This window comes from Primulina huaijiensis, chromosome 13 (genome assembly GCF_012295235.1).
Source record: "Primulina huaijiensis isolate GDHJ02 chromosome 13, ASM1229523v2, whole genome shotgun sequence".
In the NCBI taxonomy this organism is placed as follows: Eukaryota; Viridiplantae; Streptophyta; class Magnoliopsida; order Lamiales; family Gesneriaceae; genus Primulina; species Primulina huaijiensis.
This window is the reverse complement of record NC_133318.1, coordinates 1,102,606-1,128,758: the sequence shown is the minus strand read 5'-3', so window position 1 is coordinate 1,128,758 and position 26,153 is coordinate 1,102,606. Positions and strand designations below refer to the sequence as shown.

At 33.9% G+C, this 26,153-nt stretch overlaps 3 protein-coding genes across 5 annotated transcripts; 1 reads left to right on the top strand and 2 right to left on the bottom strand.

Annotated features, from left to right (window-relative positions):
- Positions 1 to 440: 440 nt before the first annotated feature.
- On the top strand, positions 441 to 10,575 carry LOC140991327 (golgin candidate 5). 2 transcript variants are annotated; one of them, XM_073461242.1, is made up of 19 exons: positions 441 to 906; positions 1,719 to 2,617; positions 3,226 to 3,297; positions 3,616 to 3,690; positions 4,498 to 4,612; positions 5,739 to 5,800; positions 5,892 to 5,939; positions 7,007 to 7,291; positions 7,372 to 7,431; positions 7,516 to 7,599; positions 7,670 to 7,735; positions 7,810 to 7,908; positions 7,988 to 8,206; positions 8,335 to 8,452; positions 8,524 to 8,747; positions 8,877 to 8,936; positions 9,161 to 9,274; positions 10,131 to 10,205; positions 10,308 to 10,575. In XM_073461242.1, the coding sequence occupies exons 1-19, from the start codon at positions 750 to 752 to the stop codon at positions 10,341 to 10,343; spliced, it is 2,868 nt and encodes a 955-aa protein (XP_073317343.1). In that variant the 5' UTR covers positions 441 to 749; the 3' UTR covers positions 10,344 to 10,575. The 2 variants fall into 2 exon arrangements, with proteins under 2 accessions (XP_073317343.1, XP_073317344.1); XM_073461243.1 differs by having other exon boundaries at positions 442 to 906; positions 8,527 to 8,747.
- Positions 10,576 to 14,922: 4,347 nt separating this feature from the next.
- LOC140956372 (transcription factor bHLH68-like) lies at positions 14,923 to 18,820 on the bottom strand. Of its 2 annotated transcripts, XM_073413095.1 has the most exons (8): positions 18,413 to 18,819; positions 17,569 to 17,971; positions 17,006 to 17,080; positions 16,827 to 16,892; positions 16,441 to 16,506; positions 16,149 to 16,202; positions 15,704 to 15,745; positions 14,923 to 15,265 (listed from the first exon to the last, which is right to left on the bottom strand). In XM_073413095.1, exons 1-8 carry the CDS (start codon positions 18,574 to 18,576, stop codon positions 15,116 to 15,118), a joined length of 1,020 nt encoding a protein of 339 aa, XP_073269196.1. In that variant the 5' UTR covers positions 18,577 to 18,819; the 3' UTR covers positions 14,923 to 15,115. The 2 variants fall into 2 exon arrangements, with proteins under 2 accessions (XP_073269196.1, XP_073269197.1); XM_073413096.1 differs by lacking the exon at positions 15,704 to 15,745 and having other exon boundaries at positions 18,413 to 18,820.
- Positions 18,821 to 21,247: 2,427 nt separating this feature from the next.
- On the bottom strand, positions 21,248 to 26,153 carry LOC140991921 (peroxisome biogenesis protein 2). The gene is made up of 8 exons (XM_073462090.1): positions 25,877 to 26,153; positions 25,282 to 25,395; positions 25,026 to 25,179; positions 24,028 to 24,164; positions 23,754 to 23,854; positions 22,708 to 22,825; positions 22,117 to 22,283; positions 21,248 to 21,773 (listed from the first exon to the last, which is right to left on the bottom strand). Exons 1-8 carry the CDS (start codon positions 26,015 to 26,017, stop codon positions 21,644 to 21,646), a joined length of 1,062 nt encoding a protein of 353 aa, XP_073318191.1. The 5' UTR covers positions 26,018 to 26,153; the 3' UTR covers positions 21,248 to 21,643.

Here is a 26,153-nt window from a genome sequence, read left to right as displayed (position 1 = left end):
AAAATAATACTAAATATTTTTTTCTCCAAAAAATATAAATTTTTCTTGATATAAATATAAAATAAATTTATTTTTTCGAATATTAAAATTATAAAACTATTCTCATACATATATAAATACATACTTTAACTCATAATATTATATTTTTTTTAATATAATTTTGATAATAAAAAAATTTTACGATATCAAACATATTAACATATTAAAGTTATTTAATCACTTACATAAATCCAAATAATCAAATTTCAATATCTAGAAACTTATTTGATAAAAATTGATAATTTCTTTGTTAAATTATTTTTGGCAAAGAATTACATATTTTTACTACAAATATTTGAATTTTTTATCAAAAAATTTATTGTGCAAAAAAGATATTTCAAATTATTATTACATCATAAAATTCTTAATACAAATTTTAATAAAGTTGAATTCTAGTTACCCAGGCTCTTATACATCATTATTCTTTTTGCTAATCCTAGCTCAGATCGATCCCTTTCATTCCCATTGCAGATCACAGATCTTCAAGGTTTGAAAGCTTCTTTCATCTCTCAATCAAGCAATTATTTGTTTCGTTTCACAAATCTAAAGTTTGCAAAATTTCATATTTAAAATTTTGTTTTGAGAAAATAGCTTAATTGAGGACGCGGATGGTTTTAATTGCGGATTTTGATTAACCTGGTAGGGGTTTGTTGCACATGCGCGGTATGCGATAACTGGTTATCGTTGGATCAAGCTGGGTGGTTGTGATCATGGCGTGGTTTAGCGGGAAAGTTTCTTTGGGGAATTTCCCGGATTTTGCAGGGGCGGTGAATAAGCTGAGTGAGAGTGTTAAAAATATTGAGAAGAATTTTGATAGTGCCCTTGGGCTCGAGGAGAAATCAGATGCTACCAGTAGCGGCAATGAAGGTATCGTGTTGTTTTCTTTTTGTTGTATATGGATTCTCTGGTACAATAACTTTTGATCGCCTTAAATTTACAAATAGAATTTTCGAATCTGATTTACAATGTGCTTTTGATGTTTGAGGATTGTGGAACTGGAATCTATGTTGGATAACCGTGATGTTGGTAAGTTCGTGGAAAAGCTTGAGAATTGCGCAATGATTTTAGAATATCTGGCATTTGCATTATGTTAATTACTCGCGTGATATTAGTTCACCGGAAGGTATCATAAAACCTAAAGTGGTGATGGATCAGCTAAGAAATTTAGAGCTTGAATAATACTCCAAAAATTGGTAAAAGTGTAGAGTGTGAGGAGATGAGATATGATGTTTGTTAAGGCATATACCCCACAATTATGTTTGCTCGCAATATGAAGTCAATATAAAGTGTTATAGAAATGAGTTTCCTAAATAAATTCAATAGCTTTTGGATCCTAACAAACTTTGAGAGCCCATACTACTACTTGCTCATGCCAATTCTGTTGCATTACCTGCTTTGCCTCTGCTCTTCACAAAATCTTGCTGCCAATCAGGATCTTAACTTGGACAATGTGACTTCCTAAGTGGTCTTGACCAATGCCTTTTGGTCCTTCTAGGCATTAAGGGTTTTTAGGAGCATGATGGCTTATGTCTGTGATGAGTACATGTAGTTAGATTCTTGAAATTTTCTCCTAGTTATAAAGCTCATGAAGCCAATTCTAATGAAATTGTATCTCTATAATCATTATGGAGCATATGCGCTGATCAAAACAATATTTATCATTAATTTATGCTTTATAGCATCAAGCGCATTATGGCCTTCCGCGACAGATCGGAAGGCATTATTTGAGCCCATCATGGGGTTTATGGGGCAAAAAGGCGAGGAGAGCACCGCCGTATCATTAGAACAGCCTGATTCCGTAGAGTCTAAGTCTCTCTTAAAGGATAAAGAAGTTGAGGATGATGGTTCTGCGAATGATTCTGCAGAAGTAGCAAATGAAGAAATAAAAAAAGCAGGTGTAGATGCAGAACCAGTGGAGGAAATAAAGTATAGCAGTGAGGAGCAAAAAGATAACACTGATGCAGGTCAAGATGAAGAAGAGGGGGTTTCACCTACGACTTTTGTCGAAGCTTCCGAACAAAATCCTGAGCATATACAAACAGAATCTTCAAAAAAAATTCAGGAGGAGAGATCAGAAGAAGAATCAACATCTTCTTTGGAGTCAGAACAACCAGCAGCAACAAGTCCTATAGATCAAGTTGAAGGTAATGCTTCTGTGCCTAAAATGGAAGATACTACTGGATTGCCTGAGAGAGTAGACAAACAGAAGGCACAGGAAGATGCCGTTGAAGTTTTTTCAACTCAAGCTCAGGATATGTCACCTGAAGGCCTAGTTGAACGCTTAGAATCTTCTGCTTCTGATTCTCCTGTTAAAACCGGAGATGCTGGAGATGTTTCTGGAGACAACTTGACCATTTTACAGCATAATGATGCCGAGGCATCAAAATCAGACTTCGAGGCTATTGCTAAACCAATTGAGTTAAAGCCAAACTCAATGAACGATACTGACGTAAAAGAACCTTTGAGCACTGGAAGCAACTCTTCTGTAGTTACTAACTCTGTGGCTGAACTGGAGAAAGTGAAGAAGGAAATGAAAATGATGGAAACTGCATTGCAAGGAGCTGCTAGACAAGCTCAGGTATTTTAAGTTGTGATGCTTTATCTTTGGACTTGAGCATGACCATTGTGTTTCTCTGCCAGTAGATTTTTTAACATGTAGAAAATAGTGACGCCTATCAAACAAAATGGAGTGGAAGTTAATAATAATTTTATTTGATGGATTTAAATGTTGATTTGTTCTGAGTATCAGGTAAAGGCAAGTGGTTATGGATTTGTCAAATCTCATTTGCATGCTTAAGGAACTACTGTTCAAGAGATGTTTCAATAGATTACAGGCTTGCTGTAATAGATTTGTTTTTACTGAGTGAAATCAGAGTGTCTCAAGAAAAATGCTTGGTGAAATGGTTTAAGTACTGTTACTGTGAGAAGATGGAAGGATTATTTTTCTCCATTGTTGTACTATGTTTTATATTTGTAGCATGTTCCTTTGATAGCCATCATGTGGCATGCAGTCATCAATTACCATTCCTAGTTTATTCGAACCTTTTATTTTACACAATAAATTATACAAGGAGTTACAGTAATTTACAATAATTGTTTCCATGTTAAGAGTCTTGCCTGTGAGAACCTGTATTTTCTATACTCGAGGAAATTTGAATCTGGTTGTTTTTCACTGTTTCCTTCCAGGCAAAGGCTGATGAAATTGCAAAGCTGATGAATGAAAATGAGCAGCTAAAAGCTTTGGTTGATGATTTTAGGGTGGGTACACGCTATATTCTTTTATTTTGTTGTTGTCCTTTTTTTATTTAGATTATAGTCTGATCTGATGACACATAGTGGAACTTCTGAAGTTGATGCTTGAACAATAATTTAAAGATTCAGTCATTTGTTTGAACTTTGAATTCTGTTCTCATCTTTTTCTTTCTCACCTGTTACTTTCTGTTGGAAAAGGAACGATATTTTAATTTTATACCACCGAAGGAGTTTCATTTCAAATTGAGAAATAGTTTAATCCAAATTCCTTTTGAACGAGAATAAATTTGTATAAAAATTATTAATCGGGGGATGCATTTTCAGAGAAAAACGAATGAAGCTGAAATTGAGTCTCTACGGGAGGAATATCATCAGAGGGTAGCAGCACTTGAGAGAAAGGTACACTCTGCAGGTGCTATTTCTTGTTTGAAATTCAAGCATGATTTCTATAACCTTGGAAGTTCTTCCAGTAGATGCATAATTGACGTCGTTGAAATATATATAGCTTTGAAGTACTTTTGTGCATTGTTTTGTCTAACTTACTTGAGTTGCAATATAACTTGAAGAGCTTCCGTGAAACTATTCGATGTGCTTGTAATTTTATTATTTTTTTGTTTTTTCAACCTCTGCTACTCTGCTTGTTCATGCATCAATGATATCATGTGTGTTCTAAATGGTGAACGAGAAATGAAAAGCCACATGTAGATGCACTGTTTTTTAGGCATTTAGGCAGGGTATATTGACTTCTTATTGATTTGGCAAACAGCTCGAAACAATTGGTTTGATCTTGAATGCGCTTTTTATCAATTTACTTTAACGAGGCATGTTGTCCGTTTTTAACTTTAACCACCCATTCTGGTAATAACTTACTTTTTTTTCTTCTCTGGAAAAAGATGAGCTTGGCTAGAAACTGTAGAATCTTATCAATGATATGAATCTTTATAACTACAAGTAGCAACATAGTTATTAAAAAAATCAATTTAAATGTAGAATCCTGATGAGTTTAATGCCTTTGTTTTTTTATCGGTTTCTGTTTTAGTTTAAAATGCTGATATTGTGAAGGGATATTAAAATCTCTTCTTGAACGGTGACCAGTGTACTGAGATTTGGCTGGTTTATTGAGTTCTCGACTTCAACGGTGTCTTTATTTTTCTGACTTATTTAGGTCGATGTGATTAATCAGAGTGGTTCACATGTATTTTTCAGGTGTATGCTCTTACTAAGGAGAGGGATACACTGCGTAGAGAACAGAGTAAAAAAAGTGATGCCGCTGCTCTTTTGAAGGAAAAGGATGAAATAATCAGCCAAGTGATGGCCGAAGGTGAACAAGCATATCAATGATATCATAGTTCTTATTAAAAAAATAATCCCGCAGTCGTGCTATAGTTAGCCAACATTTGTCCAATTCAAGTTATTCCGTTTTGTATGTTAGGTGATATATTTTAATTGATTTTTACCCTAATAAATCTTTCTTCATTAAGCATTCTGATGTGAGACATGAAGACATGGGCCACATTGATCCAGAAAGGCTCACTATCACACGAGTATATACCAGAAGAAAGAACAAGGCCTTTCTGGATCAACGTGTCCCATGACTTCATCTCTCGCATCACATTCATCCAATTTTATTTTTTTTGGAGCAACCCAAAAGTTGTTTGACTAGAAAAAAAAAAAGGTTGAGAAGTTTGAATGTCATTAGCTTGATGTCTATGATGGTTGGTATTTGTTTCAGGATTGTCATACCTTTCTAATTTGTTAAAAACAAAAACTTCATTTAGGCAGGATGGTTTGAAGAAAACTGCGAATAACCAGGTTAGAGCTCCTTTGTTGTCAGCATGGCTAGGATGTGAACCTTTTCAAACGGTTTAGATCCATTTTAACAAATTGGAACCAAGGCCTGACCTGAACCAATATTCTCTTGTAAATATGCTGGATGTCACTACTGATTCCTCTTTTAAATGTATGTCATCTTTGCTGAAGTCATGGATCTTCCAATAATGTACATTCACTCGAGTAGAAAGCAGCACAGGGGTAGCTAGGATGTGTCTGCAGGGATACAGGTTCCTGTATAGACTCATGGCACTAGTCAGTGATTAGGCATTAGCCATTGCTTAATATGCTCTAATTCATGTTTATAAGTAGGGAACGAGAACATATAAACTAATAGTATTAAAAAATGACAGCTGGGAAAGGATGGATTGCCAACGAAACCTTAATGCACAGTTTTTGGCAATGCCTTTACTTGATGAATTGGTTCTGATAATTTACTTTGAACAGTGGGTTTGTTTTGCCATTATATGGTCTTGGCATGAAACAACATTCAAAATTTGTGAGGAAGTCTTCTTTCCCGTAGAAAACTTATATTTCATGTTTGTCCTCTGACTTGTATGGATCCTCAAATTTAGGCTGAAACTGATATGACTTTCCCCATGCTATGATGACTTTAGGTGAAGAGCTCTCAAAAAAGCAAGCTGCTCAGGAATCTCAAATTAGAAAGTTAAGGGCACAGGTAAGCACATTTATAATGATCGATATTATTGTTAAATTTTTAACATGAGTCTGTTCTATTATGCCTTCATCTTTACTTTCCTGGAAGCTAGATCAGAGAACTTGAGGAAGAGAAGAAAGGATTGCTAACAAAGCTGCAGGTGTGTCATTTTTCCCTGTATTTGGTTTCATTCGAGCACAGATTCTTGACTACACAATATCATTCCTTTCATGCTTTTCTCTTCTACGTTTATTTTGCATAACTTAAGATGATTCTGCTGCTTGTTCATTTTTATCCTCACTCCAGGTAATCAGGTCATATAGTTTTCTCAACTATGTGTAGACCCTTGATGTATTGGATCTCTATCATGTTGACATTTTCCATTGAGTTTCATTCGAGCACAGATTCTTGACTACACAATATCATTCCTTTCATGCTTTTCTCTTCTACGTTTATTTTGCATAACTTAAGATGATTCTGCTGCTTGTTCATTTTTATCCTCACTCCAGGTAATCAGGTCATATAGTTTTCTCAACTATGTGTAGACCCTTGATGTATTGGATCTCTATCATGTTGACATTTTCCATTGAGTTTCATTCGAGCACAGATTCTTGACTACACAATATCATTCCTTTCATGCTTTTCTCTTCTACGTTTATTTTGCATAACTTAAGATGATTCTGCTGCTTGTTCATTTTTATCCTCACTCCAGGTAATCAGGTCATATAGTTTTCTCAACTATGTGTAGACCCTTGATGTATTGGATCTCTATCATGTTGACATTTTCCATTGAAACTGCAAAGAGTAGAACACTGGAATCTGATTACTGTTCAACCTGCATTGGCAATTAGCATTAATGTTTGTGTTGCTTAACACTAAATTTGCGTAACTAGTTGTGTTATATTTCATCCTCTCCTAATGGAATCCAGGACTTTGGTTGCTTTCATAATTGTTTAATAGGAATAATGGTAGCAGTGCCTAGGCTGGATTGTGATGCATGTCATCTCTAGGTTCTGACCGCTATTTTAATGGTGCTTGGCTGGGTCATACATATATTCACTTGCTTTTCTCTTCTCGGTAATATAATGATGACACTGCTCCTTCATTCATCACTCATGGAAGTTGATACCTTGTTATCTTTTTGCTTTTACCGTTTCTTTTTTGGGATTTTGTGCCTTTGTTTTTGCAAGCCTTTGAATTTACGATTATATGTTGTGTTATACTCAGGTAGAAGAGAACAAAGTAGAGAGCATGAAAAGAGACAAGGCAGAAACTGAAAAATTGCTTCAAGAAACAGTGGAAAAACACCAAGCTGAACTTGCAACTCAGAAGGAATACTACACCGATGCTCTGAACGCCGCAAAGGAAGCTGAAGCATTAGCAGAGGCACGTGCAAACACTGAAGCAAGAACTGAACTAGAAAGTCGTCTGGGAGAGGCTGAGGACCGTGAAAGTATGCTAGTTCAAACACTTGAAGAATTAAGGCAAACTCTGAGCAGAAAAGAGCAGCAGGTTATTTTTTATGAATATATTGAAATTTCTAATTCACTTATTAATTCAATGAAAGAATCTGTCTCTTCATGCTGTTGCAGGCAGTTTTTAGAGAAGATATGCTTCGCAGAGACATCGAGGATCTTCAAAAGCGATATCAAGTAGTCTTTCCTTTTGATGCAATATCTTTTTGTTGAAATTAAGTTTTTGAATTTTTGTTGTCATATAAAAGTGTTTGTTCCCAGGCAAGTGAGCGTAGGTGTGAGGAGTTAATTACACAAGTCCCTGAATCTACCAGGCCTCTTTTAAGGCAGATTGAAGCTATGCAGGTTTGATAGTGTTATTTCTTGGTTTTTGTTTGATTACACTTCACTCCTATGCTTTGACTATTGACTACAGGAAACTGCTGCCAGAAGGGCTGAAGCTTGGGCAGCGGTTGAAAGATCATTAACCTCACGGCTTCAGGTTTCTGTCGGAACTTATTCTCTCTTATTTGGCATTTTAGACATCTAATGAAATCTTGATTATTAACTGCGCAGGAAGCAGAATCCAAAGCTGCAGCATCGGAGGAAAAAGAGCGTTCTATTAATGAACGTCTAACACAAACTCTTTCACGGATAAATGTTCTTGAAGCTCAGGTTTTTAATGATTTTATTTAAATTTGTTATCAATACAAGTCTTATTTTAGTAATCATGTCTGCCATGAATATTTTGTAGCTGTCATGCCTTAGAGCGGAGCAGACGCAGCTAACGAGATCTCTTGAGAAGGAGAGACAGAGGGCAGCTGAAAATAGGCAGGAATATCTTGCTTTAAAGGAGGAATCTGACACTCGTGAAGGCCGTGTTAAACAGCTTGAAGAAGAAATCAGTGAATTCAGGAGAAAACACAAGGATGACTTGCATGAAGCATTGATGCATCAAGAGTTTCTGCAACGGGTAACATGCATCATTTTATTTTCCCATTCATTTCAGCCAAATGTTTATCCATGTGATTAATCTTTTCATGTTACAATTCTATGAATAATGCACTAGTTTATTGTGTAAGCTCATTAATAATGTCACAGGAACTGGAGAGAGAAAAAGCTACTCGTTTGGAACAGGAAAGGGCTGCTCGCCTTTCATCTTCTGCTTTACCTGATCAAATCCTCATAGCACGGCAAAAATCAGCTGCATTTGAAAATGGTATTTCATCTCCCATTTGTTCTATCAATTCACATGTTTATCCGCTTGCTGCATATGACAATCTACCTTAGCAGGAAACTTGTCTCGTAAGATTTCAAGTGCAAGCAGCTTGAGCAGTATGGAAGAAAGCTATTTTCTGCAATCAACTTTGGACTCGTCTGAAAATTTTCCTGAACGTAGAAGTGCTTTAGAAGGTACCATGAGTCCATATTATATGAAGAGTGTGACATCAAGTACTTTTGAAGCTGCCCTACGCCAAAAGGAGGGGGAGCTTGCGTCTTATATGTCTAGATTGGTTAGTTTCTGACTCATTGAAATTAATTTACTCAAATTCGTGGAGTAACCATTGGAGACCATTCTTGCATCCAACATTGCTCATGTTGATGTTACAAGTGCCATAATCGTGGTTCCTTATCCTCTTCAGGCATCCATGGAATCTATCCGCGACTCTCTTGCCGAGGAGTTGGTTAAAATGACTGCACAGGTAGGTTTGTGGGCTTTCTCCCCCCCCCCCCCCCCCCGGATACCAAGAGGATATCTGCCCTTTTTTCTCATGCTGCCTACTTGGTTTGCACGTTGTACTATCACAAATATATGTGCTACTTTAGGAAATTTAACAGTAACAATGATTCCAGTATGATATTGGCCCTCTCCATTTCTATGAGGGTACGTACTTACTTACCTATGGATTTGTCACACATTTTGCAGTGTGAAAAGTTACAGGAAGAAGCAGCAGCTCTTCCTGGAATACGAGCAGAACTAGAGGCACTTAGACGGAGACACTCTGCAGCACTGGAATTGATGGGGGAGCGTGATGAAGAGGTAGCTCATTTTTCTCCTTCCTAACCGTACTTTTTAGAACACTAGCATGAAGCACGTATGATGCACGTAAATACCAATTATATAATAATGATTAAAATTTTGATTTTTTTAAAAAATTAATTCGAATCATTTTGTTATTTATTTGAGTTTAATCTCTTGTCTTATTAGACGAATATATTAATTAAAAATTTATATAACTTGCTTTCAAAATTATTTCCTAAATTGAAAAACTTTGCCCATCATCCGCACTTTTATATTATATAGATTGGCATTACTTCATTAGAATTAACTGGTTCAAGTCTGGGAAGAGCCCTCTACTTTGCATGGCTCCGTGGTTACATCTCACCTTCGTCACACTTCTCGCTGTGGCTTACTGTAGGCCCAAGAATTTAGTTGGGGTGAAGTCAAGAACTATTAAACATTAAATTGAGGTGGGTTAATGTTCTTTGTTTGTCGAACTAAGATCTTAGGAATAACTGAACACGACTTAGAAATCTCTTTATTGAGAGGTGGTGAGTGACTGCCCTTGCTTGCAACAGTGTCCTCTCTTCAGGGTCCGCCCCTACCTCCCAATAGATACCCTCGAGCACAGCTGCACAGGATACACCTTTTCCCTTTTCTTTTTCCCCAGCCTTTGGTTTTATTTAACAACAGAAGGCAACCAAAAGAATATTAACTTTAAAGCATGCACGTGCTTGCTACTTGCAGTAGTTACTAAAACTGCCTAAAATTCCTCATACTTTGTTTCTGTGGGGGACGACCACTTCATTTACTAAATCCTGCATTGGGCTTGTTAAATACCTTGGTTTTTATTAGCTGTTCAGTTCTAACCCATAAAACTGGATATTATGTGAAGTTGGAAGAGCTTCGTGCCGATATTGCTGATGTAAAAGAGATGTACAGAGAGCAAGTAAACTTACTTGTGAATAAGGTACAGAATTGTTAATTCTTTTCTAAAGTGTTAACATCTAGTACTGCTGTACTGATCATATCATTCATCGCATGAAGTTGAAAAAACTGATTATTTTTGCAGATTCAAACTCTGGGTTCTTCTGTTGGCGTTGCCTGATATTTCCGCTTCTTTGGCAACTGAAAGGGCCTCTCACACATTAACCAAAGTACTGTAATTTTATAGTTTACTGTTGTATAGCAGGGGTATATTGCTGGAACCCAAGGAACCCACCCCACAGAGTTTTAGTATGTTTCTTTTTCTAGATTGTCAAAATTAAATTTAATGTGTTTTAATTCGTTTGACTCAACATTTATCTTTTAGGTTAAATCTATATTATTGACATTTTTTTTATACATCTAATCGAAAGATTTTACAATTTATACAACATATAATAAAACAATGTTCTAAAAAACGCGACGCAAATGATGGAATTGAAGCTTCAAACTATTTGAACTCAAGTGAGAATAAAATGAATTTTAAGTGTGAAAAAATATTTTAAATTTAAACTATACTTTTAATATGTTAAACAAATAAATTGAGTAAATAATACATAAATATAATAAATTTGAGTGTAATGTATTAATATTCTTGTTAACTCTAATTCAATCTATATATGGTATCATCTAGAAATATTTTTATTGATTATGATTGTGAAGAAAATCGAGATGTTTTTTTTTTTTTTTGTTAAAAGTTGATATTTTTTTGAAGTTGAAATTTCAACAAATGAATATTTAATTTTTAAGATATTGTTTTTAATTTTAAATATAATATTCTTTAATATTCGGAAAAAGTTATAAAAATACATATTTTTTATTCATATAGCAAATAAAAAAATAAAAAAATGTGGGTTCGGAACCGGACCAGATCAATTGGTCTTGTGATACTGAATCGGACTTCCGGTTGGAATTGTTTCCAAGGTAAATGGAACCAATTTTCAAATGGTTTCATCTAGTCCTGATTCGTCAGCACTGGAATCGGACCGAAACCGATGAACCATTAAGCATGCCTACAGTAATAATTGGATATAAATTTATATCCACATTTTCATTTTTGTCTTGATATCGGTTGATTTACGATTTTAGTCTACTATCATGCAATTTTTTCCCTCGTTTTTAGTCTTTTTTCGTCGGATCGTTGACGTGGTATCGACAATACGAAAATTTCCCGATCCAGTAAGTATTTATCAACACCAAGTCAGCATTTCAGTGAAAAACTAAAATCGTGAATTAACATATAAAAAGACCCAAAAATGCGAGATTTTAATTCCTTTGATAGCCATCATGTAGGTCGCATTTGAGTGGAAAAGATTTGATATGGAAGAGAGAGATTTGAATAAAGGATTTGAATTCACGCTTATCTTAATTGCATTTCAAATATATCACAATTATCATTGCATCTTTATAAACTAACAAATGATTGGAATTAAAATTCACCTAACATAAAAATTCATACCGAGCAATTAAAAAGAATTTGTAATATATAACGTCAAATTCCTTGATCCAAGTGCACTCTTATCTTATATAGTGAAGAATTAAACAAGTGAACACACGATTGCACGTAAATTAATAATTAAAAAAAATTACTTTTCAGGTTATTGAGTCACTTGTATCTTATTAAAACATTTAAATGATCTTGCAATTTGGTCTTACAATCCACACATTTTCATTTTTGTCTTGTTATCGGTTAATTTACGATTTTAGTCTACTATCATGCAATTTTTTCCCTCGTTTTTAGTCTTTTCCTTTGGATTGTTGACGCGGTACTGACAATACGAAAATTTCATGATCAAGTAAGCATTTATCGACACCAATTCAGCATTTCAGTGAAAAGGACTAAAAGTTAATAAATTAAAATAGTGAATTAACATATAAAAAGACCCAAATTAAAAATATAAAGTACAATTTACAGAGACATCAATTTAATTCACATGCTTGCTCTTATTTTCCTTGGCCACTTCCTTACACCGTCCCCCGAAAATGTAAGTTTTTTTACCCTTCTCATCGATGATTTACGACGGGAGGCGAGAGTCTACGTACTGTTCTAGCTCAATCTTTCTCTGCGTCTCGAATATGAGAATCCTTTCGTTCTTGATTATTTATCAAATCTAACATCTTGAGGGGATGAATGCCAGATGGGAAGTTTCATATATCTGCCAATGATGCCTACTTTATGCTCCCAATGGCTGATGGTGTCCAAGAAGAGAATTAAACTAAGGGCTAGACATCATATAGTAGAAGCTCCATATCAAGATGTCATATATATCTCACATTTTTTGCGCATATTGTTGATCTCTTTGTCAAGATCAGTCTAGAGATCAACTCAAGATTAGAGGCCTCGATCAACATATTGTTTCTTTGCTATACCACCAACTTATCAGAACCGCAACGCTTATTTTTTGTGGATTGTTTACAGGATGGAACTCAGAAACCAGACGACGAATACTCCTCCACCGGTTTATGTCCATCTAAGAACAATGGAATTTGGAATTTTCATTCTCATGAGCCCGTGTGTTTACATATTTTTCCCTTCATGGCATGCATGTTTGATGGTTATTATTTGTCTGGTGTGTTCAATAAATGTAAAGCAAATGACCGAGCCACACTTGTTGCGTCTGTTCTATGTGTCACGCGATAATATAAAATGTTGGAAAAGCGAGTTAATTCTAAAGAACTGTCGTTCAAGGGAATTATTTTCAATTTTATGTGAAAATATTTAGACTATTTTGTTTCTTGAAATTCACCAGCATTTATTTTTTCTCAAGGTGAAAGCTTTCCAAGCGTTTGATCACGAGGCACAAGTTATGTTGGATTGGGCTTAATTTGGGCAATGAGCCCAATGTCATTTTAAATAAATATTCTTATTATATATAATTGTTTTTTTTTTAAAAAAAAGTTGGTAAATATATTAAACTTAAGTTGTAATTTATTATTACATAATCCTAGCCATTGCCAAATGTTCTAACACGTACTTGACCTTCTACATTTGCATAATACAAATATAAATATAAAATGAAATAAAGATAAGAGCCCTTTTGAAAAGCAAAACATGACAACATGATTGATGAATTGACGAATGTGTTGACCTTTGCTTACCAACAAATTTTATTTTCCCATTGACCCTATCCACTTTGAGAGAGAGTAGATTGTTATATTTGGGTTTTAAAATCGAATCGAGACTTCGTCTCAAATTTGAGATCTTGATGTCATTTATAAATAGTATTAACCCTTGTGCGAGTGGAGAACAAGTGGATTAGTAAATAGCAGACAAAGCAAAGGGAAAAACAAATTAAAGTCTATATTTTTTTTATTTAGAGTGTGGGATGATGAAATAATGACGTCAGGACTGCGTCAAGAAGTTGTGAACTAACTTAGCTGTGAAAGTTGAAAATTAAACAGACGAGAAAAATGGAGAGGGTTTCTTCATCATTTCATAAACGTACAATCACACCTGAGAAAGTTGAATTTCCTGCATACCCCCAAAAGTGCAACGAGGACTGTTTTTCTAACTGTATATTAAAAAAAAAATTGATCCATAAAGTTGAAAAATCAATATTATTCTTGAAATTGTATAATTCATAGCTAATGCTACATATCGTAAGTTAAAAAAATGTTTTTAAAGTTTAAACATAGTTCTCAAAATCCAGAACTTAATATGTTTGAAATAATTAAATTTTTGAAAATGTGTCAGCCCACTTGTGATTTCGGTCATCCATGTCATCAAATTTTAATTTTAATCACGTATTTTAAGATTTTTAGCAATTTATTATTTTTTTCATCGAGAGTGTTGATGTAACACTACACATATCAGTTCTGCAATAGTGCTACATCAGTGACACATCGAGAAAAAAAGACTGAAATTGTCAAAAAATAATGTATTAATACTGAAATTTAACAACATAGAAAATCAACGTTGCAAGAAGACAAACATACTTGACAAAAAAAATATATAAATAGAATATGTTGAAATATAAATTGTTTGTTCGTGGGTGCTTCGAGCTAGTTCGATGTAATTCCCAAAGTACAAACTTAATATAGTTGAATAGTTAGTTAAGAAGAATGTTAGGTATATGTATGGAAGAATATTGCTTAGAGTTTAGGCAACATAAATTATCGACTAAATAGTAAGTAATACTCCTGCACACATACCTTTGTATGTACGCAAAATTTTATTCTTGATTAATTTCATTCCTAAAATAAAGATAAAAGATTCATTTCCTTCATTCATTTATATATTAGTATCAGTGTGCATTGGTTAATTATTACCTTTTCCATATATTTTAACTCGATAGTTTTATAATTTGGTCTGAATAATAAAAACAATGTTAGTCTATCCTCCACTGAGAGTAATTATCATCATGTTAATTTCAACATCATTAGATTATGTAATTTTTTCGCATATTAGTGGGAGTAGATATCATATGTTAATTATTTGAAAGCTAAAATTTCGTCACATTATGGAGAGAAACACTCTAAATGCCGATAAAAACTAGTTTTCTTTTTAATACATACATACGAACATACACACATATAAAAAAAAAAAAAACATACTATACCTTTAGCAAAGTGAAAATTACTATTCAAAACATACATACATCCAGGCATGTAGCACTTGGTTTGCATAAAATTTTGAAACACAATTAGTACATAAAAGACTACAAATTAAGCATTCATGCATGTATTTTTAATAAGTTAGCTACTAAACATATTATTTATAAGGTGAATTAATTTTTAAGAAATACACAAACATTGATATTAATACAGCAAGCTGTAGCATCAGAAGCATTCAGAGCCGTGTGAGTTTTGGAGAATGACTGCTTCTGATGTTCCAGCAAATCAAAAGGGCTACTACTTGACGTGGGTTTACGTGACGTCGGTTGACCGGTCGGAAGCTCAAAAGCCACCGCCGAGAGCAGGAGGTGGCGGGGCCCAATAATCGGCTCCGATGATATTGTCATTTCCCACATGTTGAGTGCAAGAGATCGGAACCAGACAAAGCCCTCTTTTTCTTAAATCCTTCTGTCCTCCTCGGCCTTGTGACTCCTGCATATATATAAAAACTATTAAACATTCTAAAAAATGTGATTAAAAATAAAATTCTAAAATGTTGAAACATTTGAAAAAAATATTTAATTTTTTTATAATCTATAAATTGTTTTTTATTTTTGAAAGGGAGGATGTTTTTTGAGAAGTATGTAAATTTTGATTTTATACTTATGTTATACTCATCATGAAAAAATTGATAATATATATAGAAATTATTATAGTTTAGTTATTTGAGTCAAATTAATTACATCCTAAATATACGAACTCTATGTCATTAAATTATTAAACTTCAATAATCTTTGTATATTATTCTAAGTAAAACGAGGCATAAAAATAATAAATGCTTGTTTTTTCACAGACAGTGTTATCTTTTGAAACAAATAATATCCTACTTTAATAATTAATTAAATTATATTCCCCTTTATTAGTATATACCTGGCTAGGCTCTTCGCGATATAAACAATTCCTTTCTTGAACCTAGAAAAAAAAAAAAAAAATCACATTATTATATTCGGAAAAAATCACATTATTTGGCATTCCCATTCCCATTTAGCAACACAATGTATGTTGTGAACTTTGTGCGTGCGGAAATCTTTGTCTCGCATTAGAAAATGTGAAAATGTTTTTATATGAGCAAACATCACCGGCAACGCACAAAAATACCATATTTTTCAAATTTAATATTGTAAAATATAAAGTTTATTTTTTGATATATTCTAACTGTCTCAATTATATAATATTCCTTTTATTTTACGATTGTTTCAAATATAATGACATTTTTCTTGTTTTTTTTATTAATATAAACTTTGTTTTTTCTAATTTTTTTAAATATGTGTGAAAAGACAAACAAACTTATATATTTGAGACAAAGATTACTTACACAATGGTGTGAACTATTTCCTGGAGTATTGCGCATGTATGGAGAGCTTAGCGCCTGCAATTTCCCAAAAAGTTTTGAAAAGATTATACAAATTGTTTTGAAACTTAAATGTTCAATAGGATGGTACGTACCGTTCCAATTTGAATTCTAATAAGGTAGGAAAACAAATAGTTATAAGAAAGGTTGGTACTAGAATAATTTACTGAAATGAAAGACCATCCACTGATAATTTTTAGCTAAAATTAAGAATAATTAATTAGAAGGAATAATGGAAGGAGCAAAATAATATTACCTCAATTTGACTCTGAAGGAATCTAATGTAACCAATGGCTTCTGACAAGACAGAGGCAGTGTCAGTCTGCAAAAGAGAAACATGCCACAACACCCCTAAAGTCGTTTTTATCAAAGCTCTACTTTAGTTTCAAAAGACAACCCTAGATGGGTTGATAAATAAAGTTTAAAGAAAAGAGGAATATTTTTGTTATTTTTGGGTTATTTTTGAGTATTTAATATTCATTTAACAGCATTTAAAGAGAATATCACATTTGTTGCAGAAGAGCTATAGTTAACAAGTTGGTGAACTTAATTACTTCTGGAAAATGCTGTAAATACTTATCGTGGTTAATGTTAATTTAATTTCCTTCAAAAGAAAAAAAAAATTGGTAAGATTTTACTTACCTTTCCAAATGGAGAAACAAATTGGTGGAGGGCAGTGATTCTATCCCCTAACTTCTCCTTTCTCACCTGTAATATCATCAAGATTTGTGAAAACTTGCATAGAATTTCATGAAGTCCGTATTTTCTGAAAAATATTGCAATCAAATGGTTTATTTTTTTGAGAAAGAGAGATTCCTAACCTTCAAAGCTGGTTGAGATGAAGACTGTTGAATCCTAGCCTTCTTAGATACCCCACCAGTCCCAGTGCTGTTGCACTTTTGACAAAGGAAAATATAAAAGAATAGTATTGATCATCAAGAAAACTAAACCATGGAGTGGAATCTTACAGCTAAATAACTATATATATATATATATATTCGCGTAAGAATAATACCAATTTCTTTTCAAGGATTCCTTGTAAAGCATGTGTTTAATCATTAAATCATAGTAGCGTGCAAAGGAAATCATAAAGTTTGTTACTTTATGTGTTTTCATGTGGTAATAATGTATCTTTGGACATTAAAGATCTCTTTTTTCAACAATTTGTTAACCAAGTGTTCATATACAGGATTCATGTATATAATTAACACGTAATCATAATGGTTGTATATACATCATAATCGAGCGAAAGACTTGTATCTCTGAGTTGATCTTACGGATTCCTTACGTTTTTTCGTTAACGGATACTTTTAGAAACATGCATATCAGGTAGTTGTTTTATCTATGATATCTATATGTATGTTTATCCATCTTGCTTTCTTACCTCAGATGAATGCTCTTGATTATGCCGATGATTCTTTCCTTCCGTGGCGGCTGCCGACGACCCCTTCCCACCAGAGAAATTCAACAAGCTGTTACTCAAATTTGTGATACAGGAGGTGGGAGAAGAAACAGGCATGACTTGATGATGTCCCCAATTAGAATTAGATGTCTGTGAACTATTGGCCTGAAAATTATCATAATCTAGATGCTCCGGAAAAAGCTGGCCGCCGCCGCAACTGTTGGTTTGCGAAACTTCTTGCTTCACATCAAGATTAATAGCACAATCCCTTGTAAAAGTTGAGTTCAAATTCAAGACTTGGTCTTCCCAATTCTCCAACTTCTTTTGCTGCTGAAAAAGACTGCCACCAAACCTGTTTTCTTGTTCATTGCCAGATAATCCACCTCTGACCATGCTCAACATACATAAAATCACTGGAGTTATCTAACAAGTAATTTCACACATACATACACATACTGTACTAGCTAGTAAAAATTAAACAATCTGTGCATAGATATGTACAGCCAAGAAGCATGGATAAATGGGGTAAATTATTAAAAAATCATGTAATAAAGCTGCTAAGATTCACATAAAAAGGCTGTTAAAGCTAAACAGATTCAAAAAAAAGCAGAAAAATTATAACACACACACACAAAAATATGTGTTTAAGTGTGTGAATAAGTAGGGTAAGATGATAGCAGCTAAGAAAGTACTAGCTAATGGTAATGAAAGAATAAAATTCTACGAATCCTTATGCGTTATACATCAACGGAACATAGAGATCGATATTAAAAGGGTATGCCAAAAAATTCATTTACTTGTGTAGAAGTGAAGTAGAGAAATTTACAGGAGAAGTTGGCTCCAAGACCTAACAGGAAAATCTTGTTCAGGATGATGATCAGATTCAGAAGGGGTGGAAGAAAGCGAAGAAATATTTGAGCCATATACAAACTGAGAAAACTGTGGATGCATGCCATTCATGCTCCACCAGTTAGGGTTTCCAGCCATCATTTGTCACTCAAACCCAACAAAATCACCAACTAAAACTAACCAGAAATCCTCCAAAATATTTCAAGAAATCGAAACCCTTTTTCATAATATCTCTCTGTTTTCTTTTTCTTTCCAAAATTTATCTATTTTTTTTCTTGCTCTCTCACATCTTCTTTGTTTTGGCACCAAAACGAGCCTTTTTTTGAAGCTTTCAGAATTATGGTTTGCTTTCTCAGAAGAAGATGAAGAAATCCCATGTCTTTATTAAAATAAGAGTATTTTATACTTGTGGGGTTGGGGAAGCCTTTTGTTTGTTTCCTCTGCCTTCCATCTTTACTTTTTTATTTTTATTATTATTTAGTCAATTTATTATATGTATGTTGTCTTTTTATATAGTTTTGCTTTAACTTTATCATAAAGCGCGACAGAAAAAGCTGATGGGGAGTGTTTTCAGGCCAAAAAACAAAGGCTGTGGAGCTTATTTCCTTGAATTGGGGTGGAAACTATACATGAATTGTTAGAGAATTAGGTTAAGTTTAGGTTTAGATTCATTATGTTTTATTTGTCAAAAAATTAATTATATGAAATATCTTAAATTCCATATATGTATGTAATATTTTTAGAAATAAGCTTTAATCGTATGTTTATTAAATTGTTAAATATTGGAGAAATGACTATATAACAGTCCCATAAGTTTAGTAAAGTAACAATGATAAAACATTTCTATATATGTACGTAAAAAAGATTATTACTTTGTGCAAATCACGTAAGAATTTGTTCTTCCCACGGAACATCATTCTTTGATAATAACTAAAGGATTCTAAGGACTTCGAAATTAATCAAGCAGAAAGATGTGGATCGTCTCGCTCGATCTCTTAGTCTAGGTTAATCAAATTTTTCGAGTTTGTTTCAAAATTCCTATGTTATATATGTGTGAATATATATTTTTTGTGTGTGTGTGAGCGCGCGCGCTTAGAGATTATTTGATATTGATTCAAGTGGCTACTGGCGTAGAATGTTTTTTGTTATTTTCAAAATTTATGATGGTTTTTAATAATTTTTTTAAAAAAAAATAACAGATTGGATATTTTAGAAATGGTAATTTTGGGAATACTCCATTTAATATAATGTAGATATTGATGCTTGAGTGGCTAGTGATTGTGTGTGTAACGGACGGAATTTCTTATCATTAGGTAGTAAAATAAATCATAATTAACAAATGAACTTTTCAAATGAAATGGAGAAAGATTAGATTTGAATAATTAAATGAAGAAAAAAGATTAGCTTTAGAGTTTTCTATGTTGTTGGGAGCCATTTTATTATTGACCTTATAAGATTAAACAAAAAACAAAAAAGTTGTTGCCAATCTACTGTGTATATTTTTATATTAATGGGGATAATCTTTACAAGGGATTTTGAGATTAATTTAATAATTACAATTTAAAGCCACTAAACACTTGTTTATTTTTTTTATTATAGTACTTAGTGCATTATTATTAACTTATAATTGCAAAGAAATGTAACATTCTTTTTATTCTGACCCACCAGCCACTACTCCCATACGCAATTAGTCTCCTCAACGAAAAATTTTCATCCAGTATATATTTTGGTACTAACAATACTCAAAACTTTCAACATATTACATTCAAAATATGCTTTTGTCCAAATGTGCCAAAGAATTTATAATCACTATATCTTTCGACCAAAAAAAATAATTAATTAAGAGATTTTAAATTTTCATTATATGTATATATATATATATATATTTGGTTAATAATTGTCTCCAGTAACATTTAAAATTTTCTGTGAACCAACTTTTAAGTTGGATGTGACACAAATCAGTTTCTTTTTTATAATTGTTATGTCTGAATTTGCATTTGGAAACTCGAATCAAATTGGAGAGTCGGCTTCTCTCATTGGAGCCCCCCCCCCCCCCCCCCCTTCTCCTTCTTTGAACGTACCAAATAAATAGGTTCCAATATGGGGTATAGGTTCCATAACAATTCAGCTTAGATTTCCGTTATTTTGATAAGCATATAAATATGTTAAGACAAATGTTGTTCAAAGGAGGAGACAATGAAGAATGTATATCATTTAGATGATAATTTAATATATATATTGACAAAATAATGATTTGTAATTATAATATTTTGTATAATTTGAGTCAAACGTTAGATACAATGTCGACAGTCTTATCATTTACACTAGAGGTGTGTGTGTTCAAGAATTTACACGGTATAAATATTTTTTTAGGAAAATTTATAATAGCTGAGTATTCTCAAGATTAGGAATATATGAAACATGTCGCATGTTTCAGCTCAGTATTGTATCTGATGTGATGATGAATTTATCTTGGCACAATGGTATCTAAAATAAATAAGTTGACCACAAATCCACGAGAATAATGGAATTAAATCGTTTTCCATAAATAGGACACGCCACATGTTTCAGACCCAAAAAAGAGACTTGGTTCTTTCCCTATAATGGACATGTAACTCACATTGGACGAATAGAAAAATCGCGGAAAAACGTGTATTGTTGTAACATGATCCATCATTGAATTTGGATTCTTTTTGTTGGCATTTCATTCCAACCTAAGAAAAGAAATGTCCGTAAATAGTTTCCCCAATGGCAACAAAAAAACAAGCATTCATCACATAAAAGGACACATGATGCATTAGCAAACTTGAAATATTTTAATCTAACAATTTCAGGTGCTTTTTATATGGCAAATTTGCCTTCATCTAAACAAGTTTTTTGGACAGTGTATTATTTCCCAGTTTAGTCATCTTCTACAACTGCAACTGCAGATAAAGAGTTGGAATTTCTAGCTACCAAAGGCTGACAAGAGGTTGGGCCACATAACTGAAAATGGCTGATACAGCGGTTCAACAAACCTGACTCACCAAATCAGAAAAAATGATCAAAGATTGGTCTTGCTTTTCAAGCAGCTTACCATGATGGGGAATGACTTGGATCCTGGGAAGGATTGGTATAATTTTTTCATTTACGGCACCACCTTCTGGTATTTTTGACACAGTATTTTAATTGTGGCAATATTTGATATTTCATTAACCTTGAGTAACAATTACTCATTCTGGGTAGTTTTGTTGACAGTAACCCCATGCCGCTGCATAGCAATAACAAGTTCGTTGCACCTAGAGCACCGAAAGGCTGAAGAAGCAGAGCAGCGAGTTCGTAGACAGTAGTAGCAGTACCTATCAGCAAGATTATATTAGCATATAGAGTTCTAGCAAAAACACACAAGATCTATAAACATATTAGATTGCCAGAAACAGCGATCACATCGGCATGGATTTGAGCGGCAAATCAAAAAGATCTGATGAGATTGAAGTATATGTGTCCAACTTAATACAAAATTTCACCAATTCAAACATTCAGTTTTATTCTGTAATGTCTCACTTCTACCATGTGAAGGAAATTGTCAGATGCTAGTGCCTAGGTGGTAACAAACATAACATAGTGTTGCCTAAGATGGGTGGGTCCTGCGAGAGATTATGACATTTATATGAAAATAAACTCTTAACAAAATCAAACTACCTGTGCTGACATGGGAGAGCTAAAAATGGGGTGGTTGGGGTGGTCTGGCAAATGGGGCATAGAGCTTCATCCCTCTCTGAACTTGATGATTTATCCTTCGAGAATGGACGGAGAAAATTTTTCACGGATGATGAATTGAGTAGAGGTAGAAGCAACAACAACATTTCCTGCATATATTTCATGTTTCAGTATGTAAAATTGAAGGATATGGGCAGATGTTCCAAGCATATCCACACATGATTGATGCATACAATCAGAAAAACTTTCAGATAAACAAATTAAGTGTTATTGACGAAAAATAAAATACAACAAAATTAATTAAAGTCTTTTTGCAGTTACAATCCACATAGAACCATTTTTCTTGGGCTTCTAATGGTGTAATGAAACAAGTAAAAAAACAACAAAGTGCACCATGAAATAATCCTTAAATTCTTCGTAAATTAGTCAAAATACATAAGCTAATTGAAAAACTTACCAGCGACTTCCACAAAAAAAGGTAGAGAGGGGTTATAGAGAAGAATATGGTATATTGATTTGTTAAAACAGTTTTTTTTTCCTTAACTTAATGGAATAAGGGGAGTGGGACATCACCGAAAATTCATTCCACACCAGCTGGCGGTTCATGTACTCGAAGCTCACAGATCGATTCATATGAGGACTTTCATACACAAGTCTAGCTTTCAGAGCTCTCTCGATGAGACTTCTGTACCTGAATATATATGAAGAGTCAATACCAGCAGCAACTACTCCTTATGCTCACTTATATAACAAAGCTTGATGAAATAAAATATTTGAAAGATCACTAGAAAGAAGACTTTCAATAATTTGGTACGGAGTCTTAATAGCTGGAGTGGTGTTCGTTGGCCATGACAATTTCTAAGGGGGTATCAAATTTGAGAGAGGATATAGGTATGAGTTTCGAATGCAATGTGAAAGGTACAGTATATGACATTGTCTTAAAGCTGTTGGGAAAAAATAAAATTTAGCTATAGACATATATAGTTGAATCTGTTCTCTTCAGCACTGAGGCAAACCTATCCATACAGTTACAATTCCACAAAGTTGCTTAAGTATTGAGTGCACATACAGGATGGGGAAAGGAAGCAAGATCACAGAAAATCATTCAGTCTAGATTTACCATAATGAGCGCTACAGAGACTATTATGTAGTATAATAAGAGCCAATCGCACAGCAGTTTTTCTTTCTACATTGACAAAATCGAACAATCATGGGATTCAGGATCAATGTAACTAAAATTGAATCCAACATGAAGTATGTTCATGACAGAATGCTCCAGTACTAAATTTTTAAACTACATCCATTAAATAAAACACAACATAGTCTTCTCTGCCAAACATGCAATCCATGAGAAATCCTGCCGTAGTTTTCTTGCTTTGCAGGTCTATACGAATATCAGTAAGATAAACAAATATAACGCATGATAACACCTCCAAGCTCTCATCTATTACAGTCTACAGATGTCCAAAGAACTTCATATAGCAAAGCTTACAACAGCAACTTGCATTCAGAACTGTTTTTTATTTCCAGTTTCAAGATATATTCAATTTTTTCTTCTCAAAAGAAGACACACATAATAGAATGATATAACAAGTGAAAGATTTGCATTCATAACATACCTCCCGGTCAAGAGAAATATGAGTAGGTTTACGAATGATGTGGCTTTGTAAATTCCCTCTACGCGTTGCAACAGAAACCAACTTCGACGACCTAGTGATCTCTGCAGAAAAAAACAAACTAGACTGTGTTACCTTTATTGTACGTAGACATGGATATTGATGTGCATGTTGTGTTCTTGCATCCACAACAATGGACAAACAAGATTGTTTGAATGTCTTGTCAATGCAAAAAAAAAAAAATGATACTATAGTTCTATCCTGAAGTAAAAAGGACCTGTTCAGTGTCGCCCCATCTACGGAAAGCTGAAAATGACTGAAGACGGGCCCAAACATACTGACCACCGACAGTTGCAATACAGTACCAGATCTTCTGAGAAACTGTCAATCCCGGCCCCTCTAGCCCAGTTCTAACTACAAAGTACAAGTGAAAGCACATACGTTGAGCATGTAAACTGAAGCAGTAAAAGCAAGAGGCTTGAAGAGTCAACTAAATAATACAACTGCAACATTTTAAAAAAAAAACTTAGATGTTAGATGGATGTTGCAGGAAACAATAAAAAGCATTGGCTTTTCAGAGAACTCAGTCATTTCTATAAAAAAAAAAATATCATTCATAAGCATATTCTAGAGAACAGTCGTACTTAAGGTATAGGATAAATCAATTTTCACTTGTTGGACAGTTAAGATGCCTTCTTCATAGATTCCGCCAACATTGATGACCAATTCAAAAACCCACAGATGAAGGACCTTCGAGGTAATTTCACAACATGAATTTCTATATGAAAATAAAGTTCAACAAGTCAAAGCATTGAATGGCATTGAACTGTCTAATGTGCCTGTTTAAGATGACGAGCAAAATCCATATGGGTATGCTGTTGCATAGGCAGTGGTGAGTTTCTTTCCAGCATAATTTCATGTCATCGGCATTACCCCAAAAAATAGTCAATGAAGTTACTGGCATTATATTAAATGGAAAATCAAGGTAGAGTCCACAAAAGTTAAGAAGATAATGATGGTTTTGAGTTTTGACAACAAGATCAAAGAGAGAATGCACTAATTATAGCAGAACCTACAAGAATGGGGACATTAAAATGCATTCTGAAATAAAACTATCTGTATCTTGATCAAGCATTAAACTACCTGATCACAGACAATCAGAAAACATAAAATGGTTCTTATTTGTGCAAAAGAGAACCATGATCAAACTAAGAATATAATTGAACAGTTTTATTTCACCTAAACGAAGCAGAAACCACATAAAGAACCACTGACCTTTGCTACTGGTTTCGAAGGCATGTTCATCTCTATATCTCAAATTCATGAGTGCATTACCCGGAGTAGGCTTATCGACCCAAATGGAAAATCTCCAAATGAGAAATTCAAGAAAAGCGTCAAGCTCTGGCTCATACTGAAATAGCATTCCTGGCTAATTTCAAAATGGCATGCAAAATAATCAAATGCTTATCAACTCCCAAATTACTCCGTGAAACCTCTTCAGGTGAGAAAAACTTAGCAGTGAGACATTTACCTTCGTCAAAGAGAAAACTTTAACCAACTGTTCTTTCAACATGGCTGACATTTCAATATCGAGTCTTGCAGCATCAAACTGGTTAACTCTAGAAATCTCGATTGGGATTACCTCCTGTTAAAGAAAAATATCTAATATAATAGTCATAAGATGAAGAGGAGGAACAAGAAAACTAAACTAGTTGAAGTTTTGAGTACCCCAACACCTCTACTCAGCAGCCCACGCTCAAGGGAAAAAAGTTGGAACTTGACCGTAAAATATATCCTTCATTGCAAATCTTCCCAAAAATCAAAATCAAATACTTCCAACAAGCTCATTAAGCTTATCCAAAAACAAGATCTGACTTTTGTAACAAGAACGCAAGCCACGGGCTTAAAACATTAGTCTTTTACTAGGTTCTTGACACAAGAATCCAAATAAACAATGAAAACCTGCCATACACGTTTTCAGGCAATAAAAATTTGAAAAATCCACATTTACCAGAACTGTACACAACTGACTAATTCCATCAAACTGATAAGACAATTACAAAAACTAAACAAAACAACAAGTTAAAACAATCAGCCAGTAAATAAGAGGAAACGAATAGGTTTACCCGGCTAGTTGAGGAAAAAGCTAGCCATCGAGGTAGCAACTTGCGGTAAGTATCAACCCAAGAATCCTCCGCCGGCGGCTGCGGACTGATAGAAGAACTTATGCTAGATGAAGATGATGAAGCTAGGGTTTGTCTATCCATTTCTGTGGCATAGGATTACTGTTTCTTGCTATACAGTTTGCTTGGAGAATTCGATCGAGATTCTGGGGAACACTCTGGTTTCTCTCTTTCTATCGGATCGAGTTCCCGGATTGGACCTTATTTTTAAAAACCGATT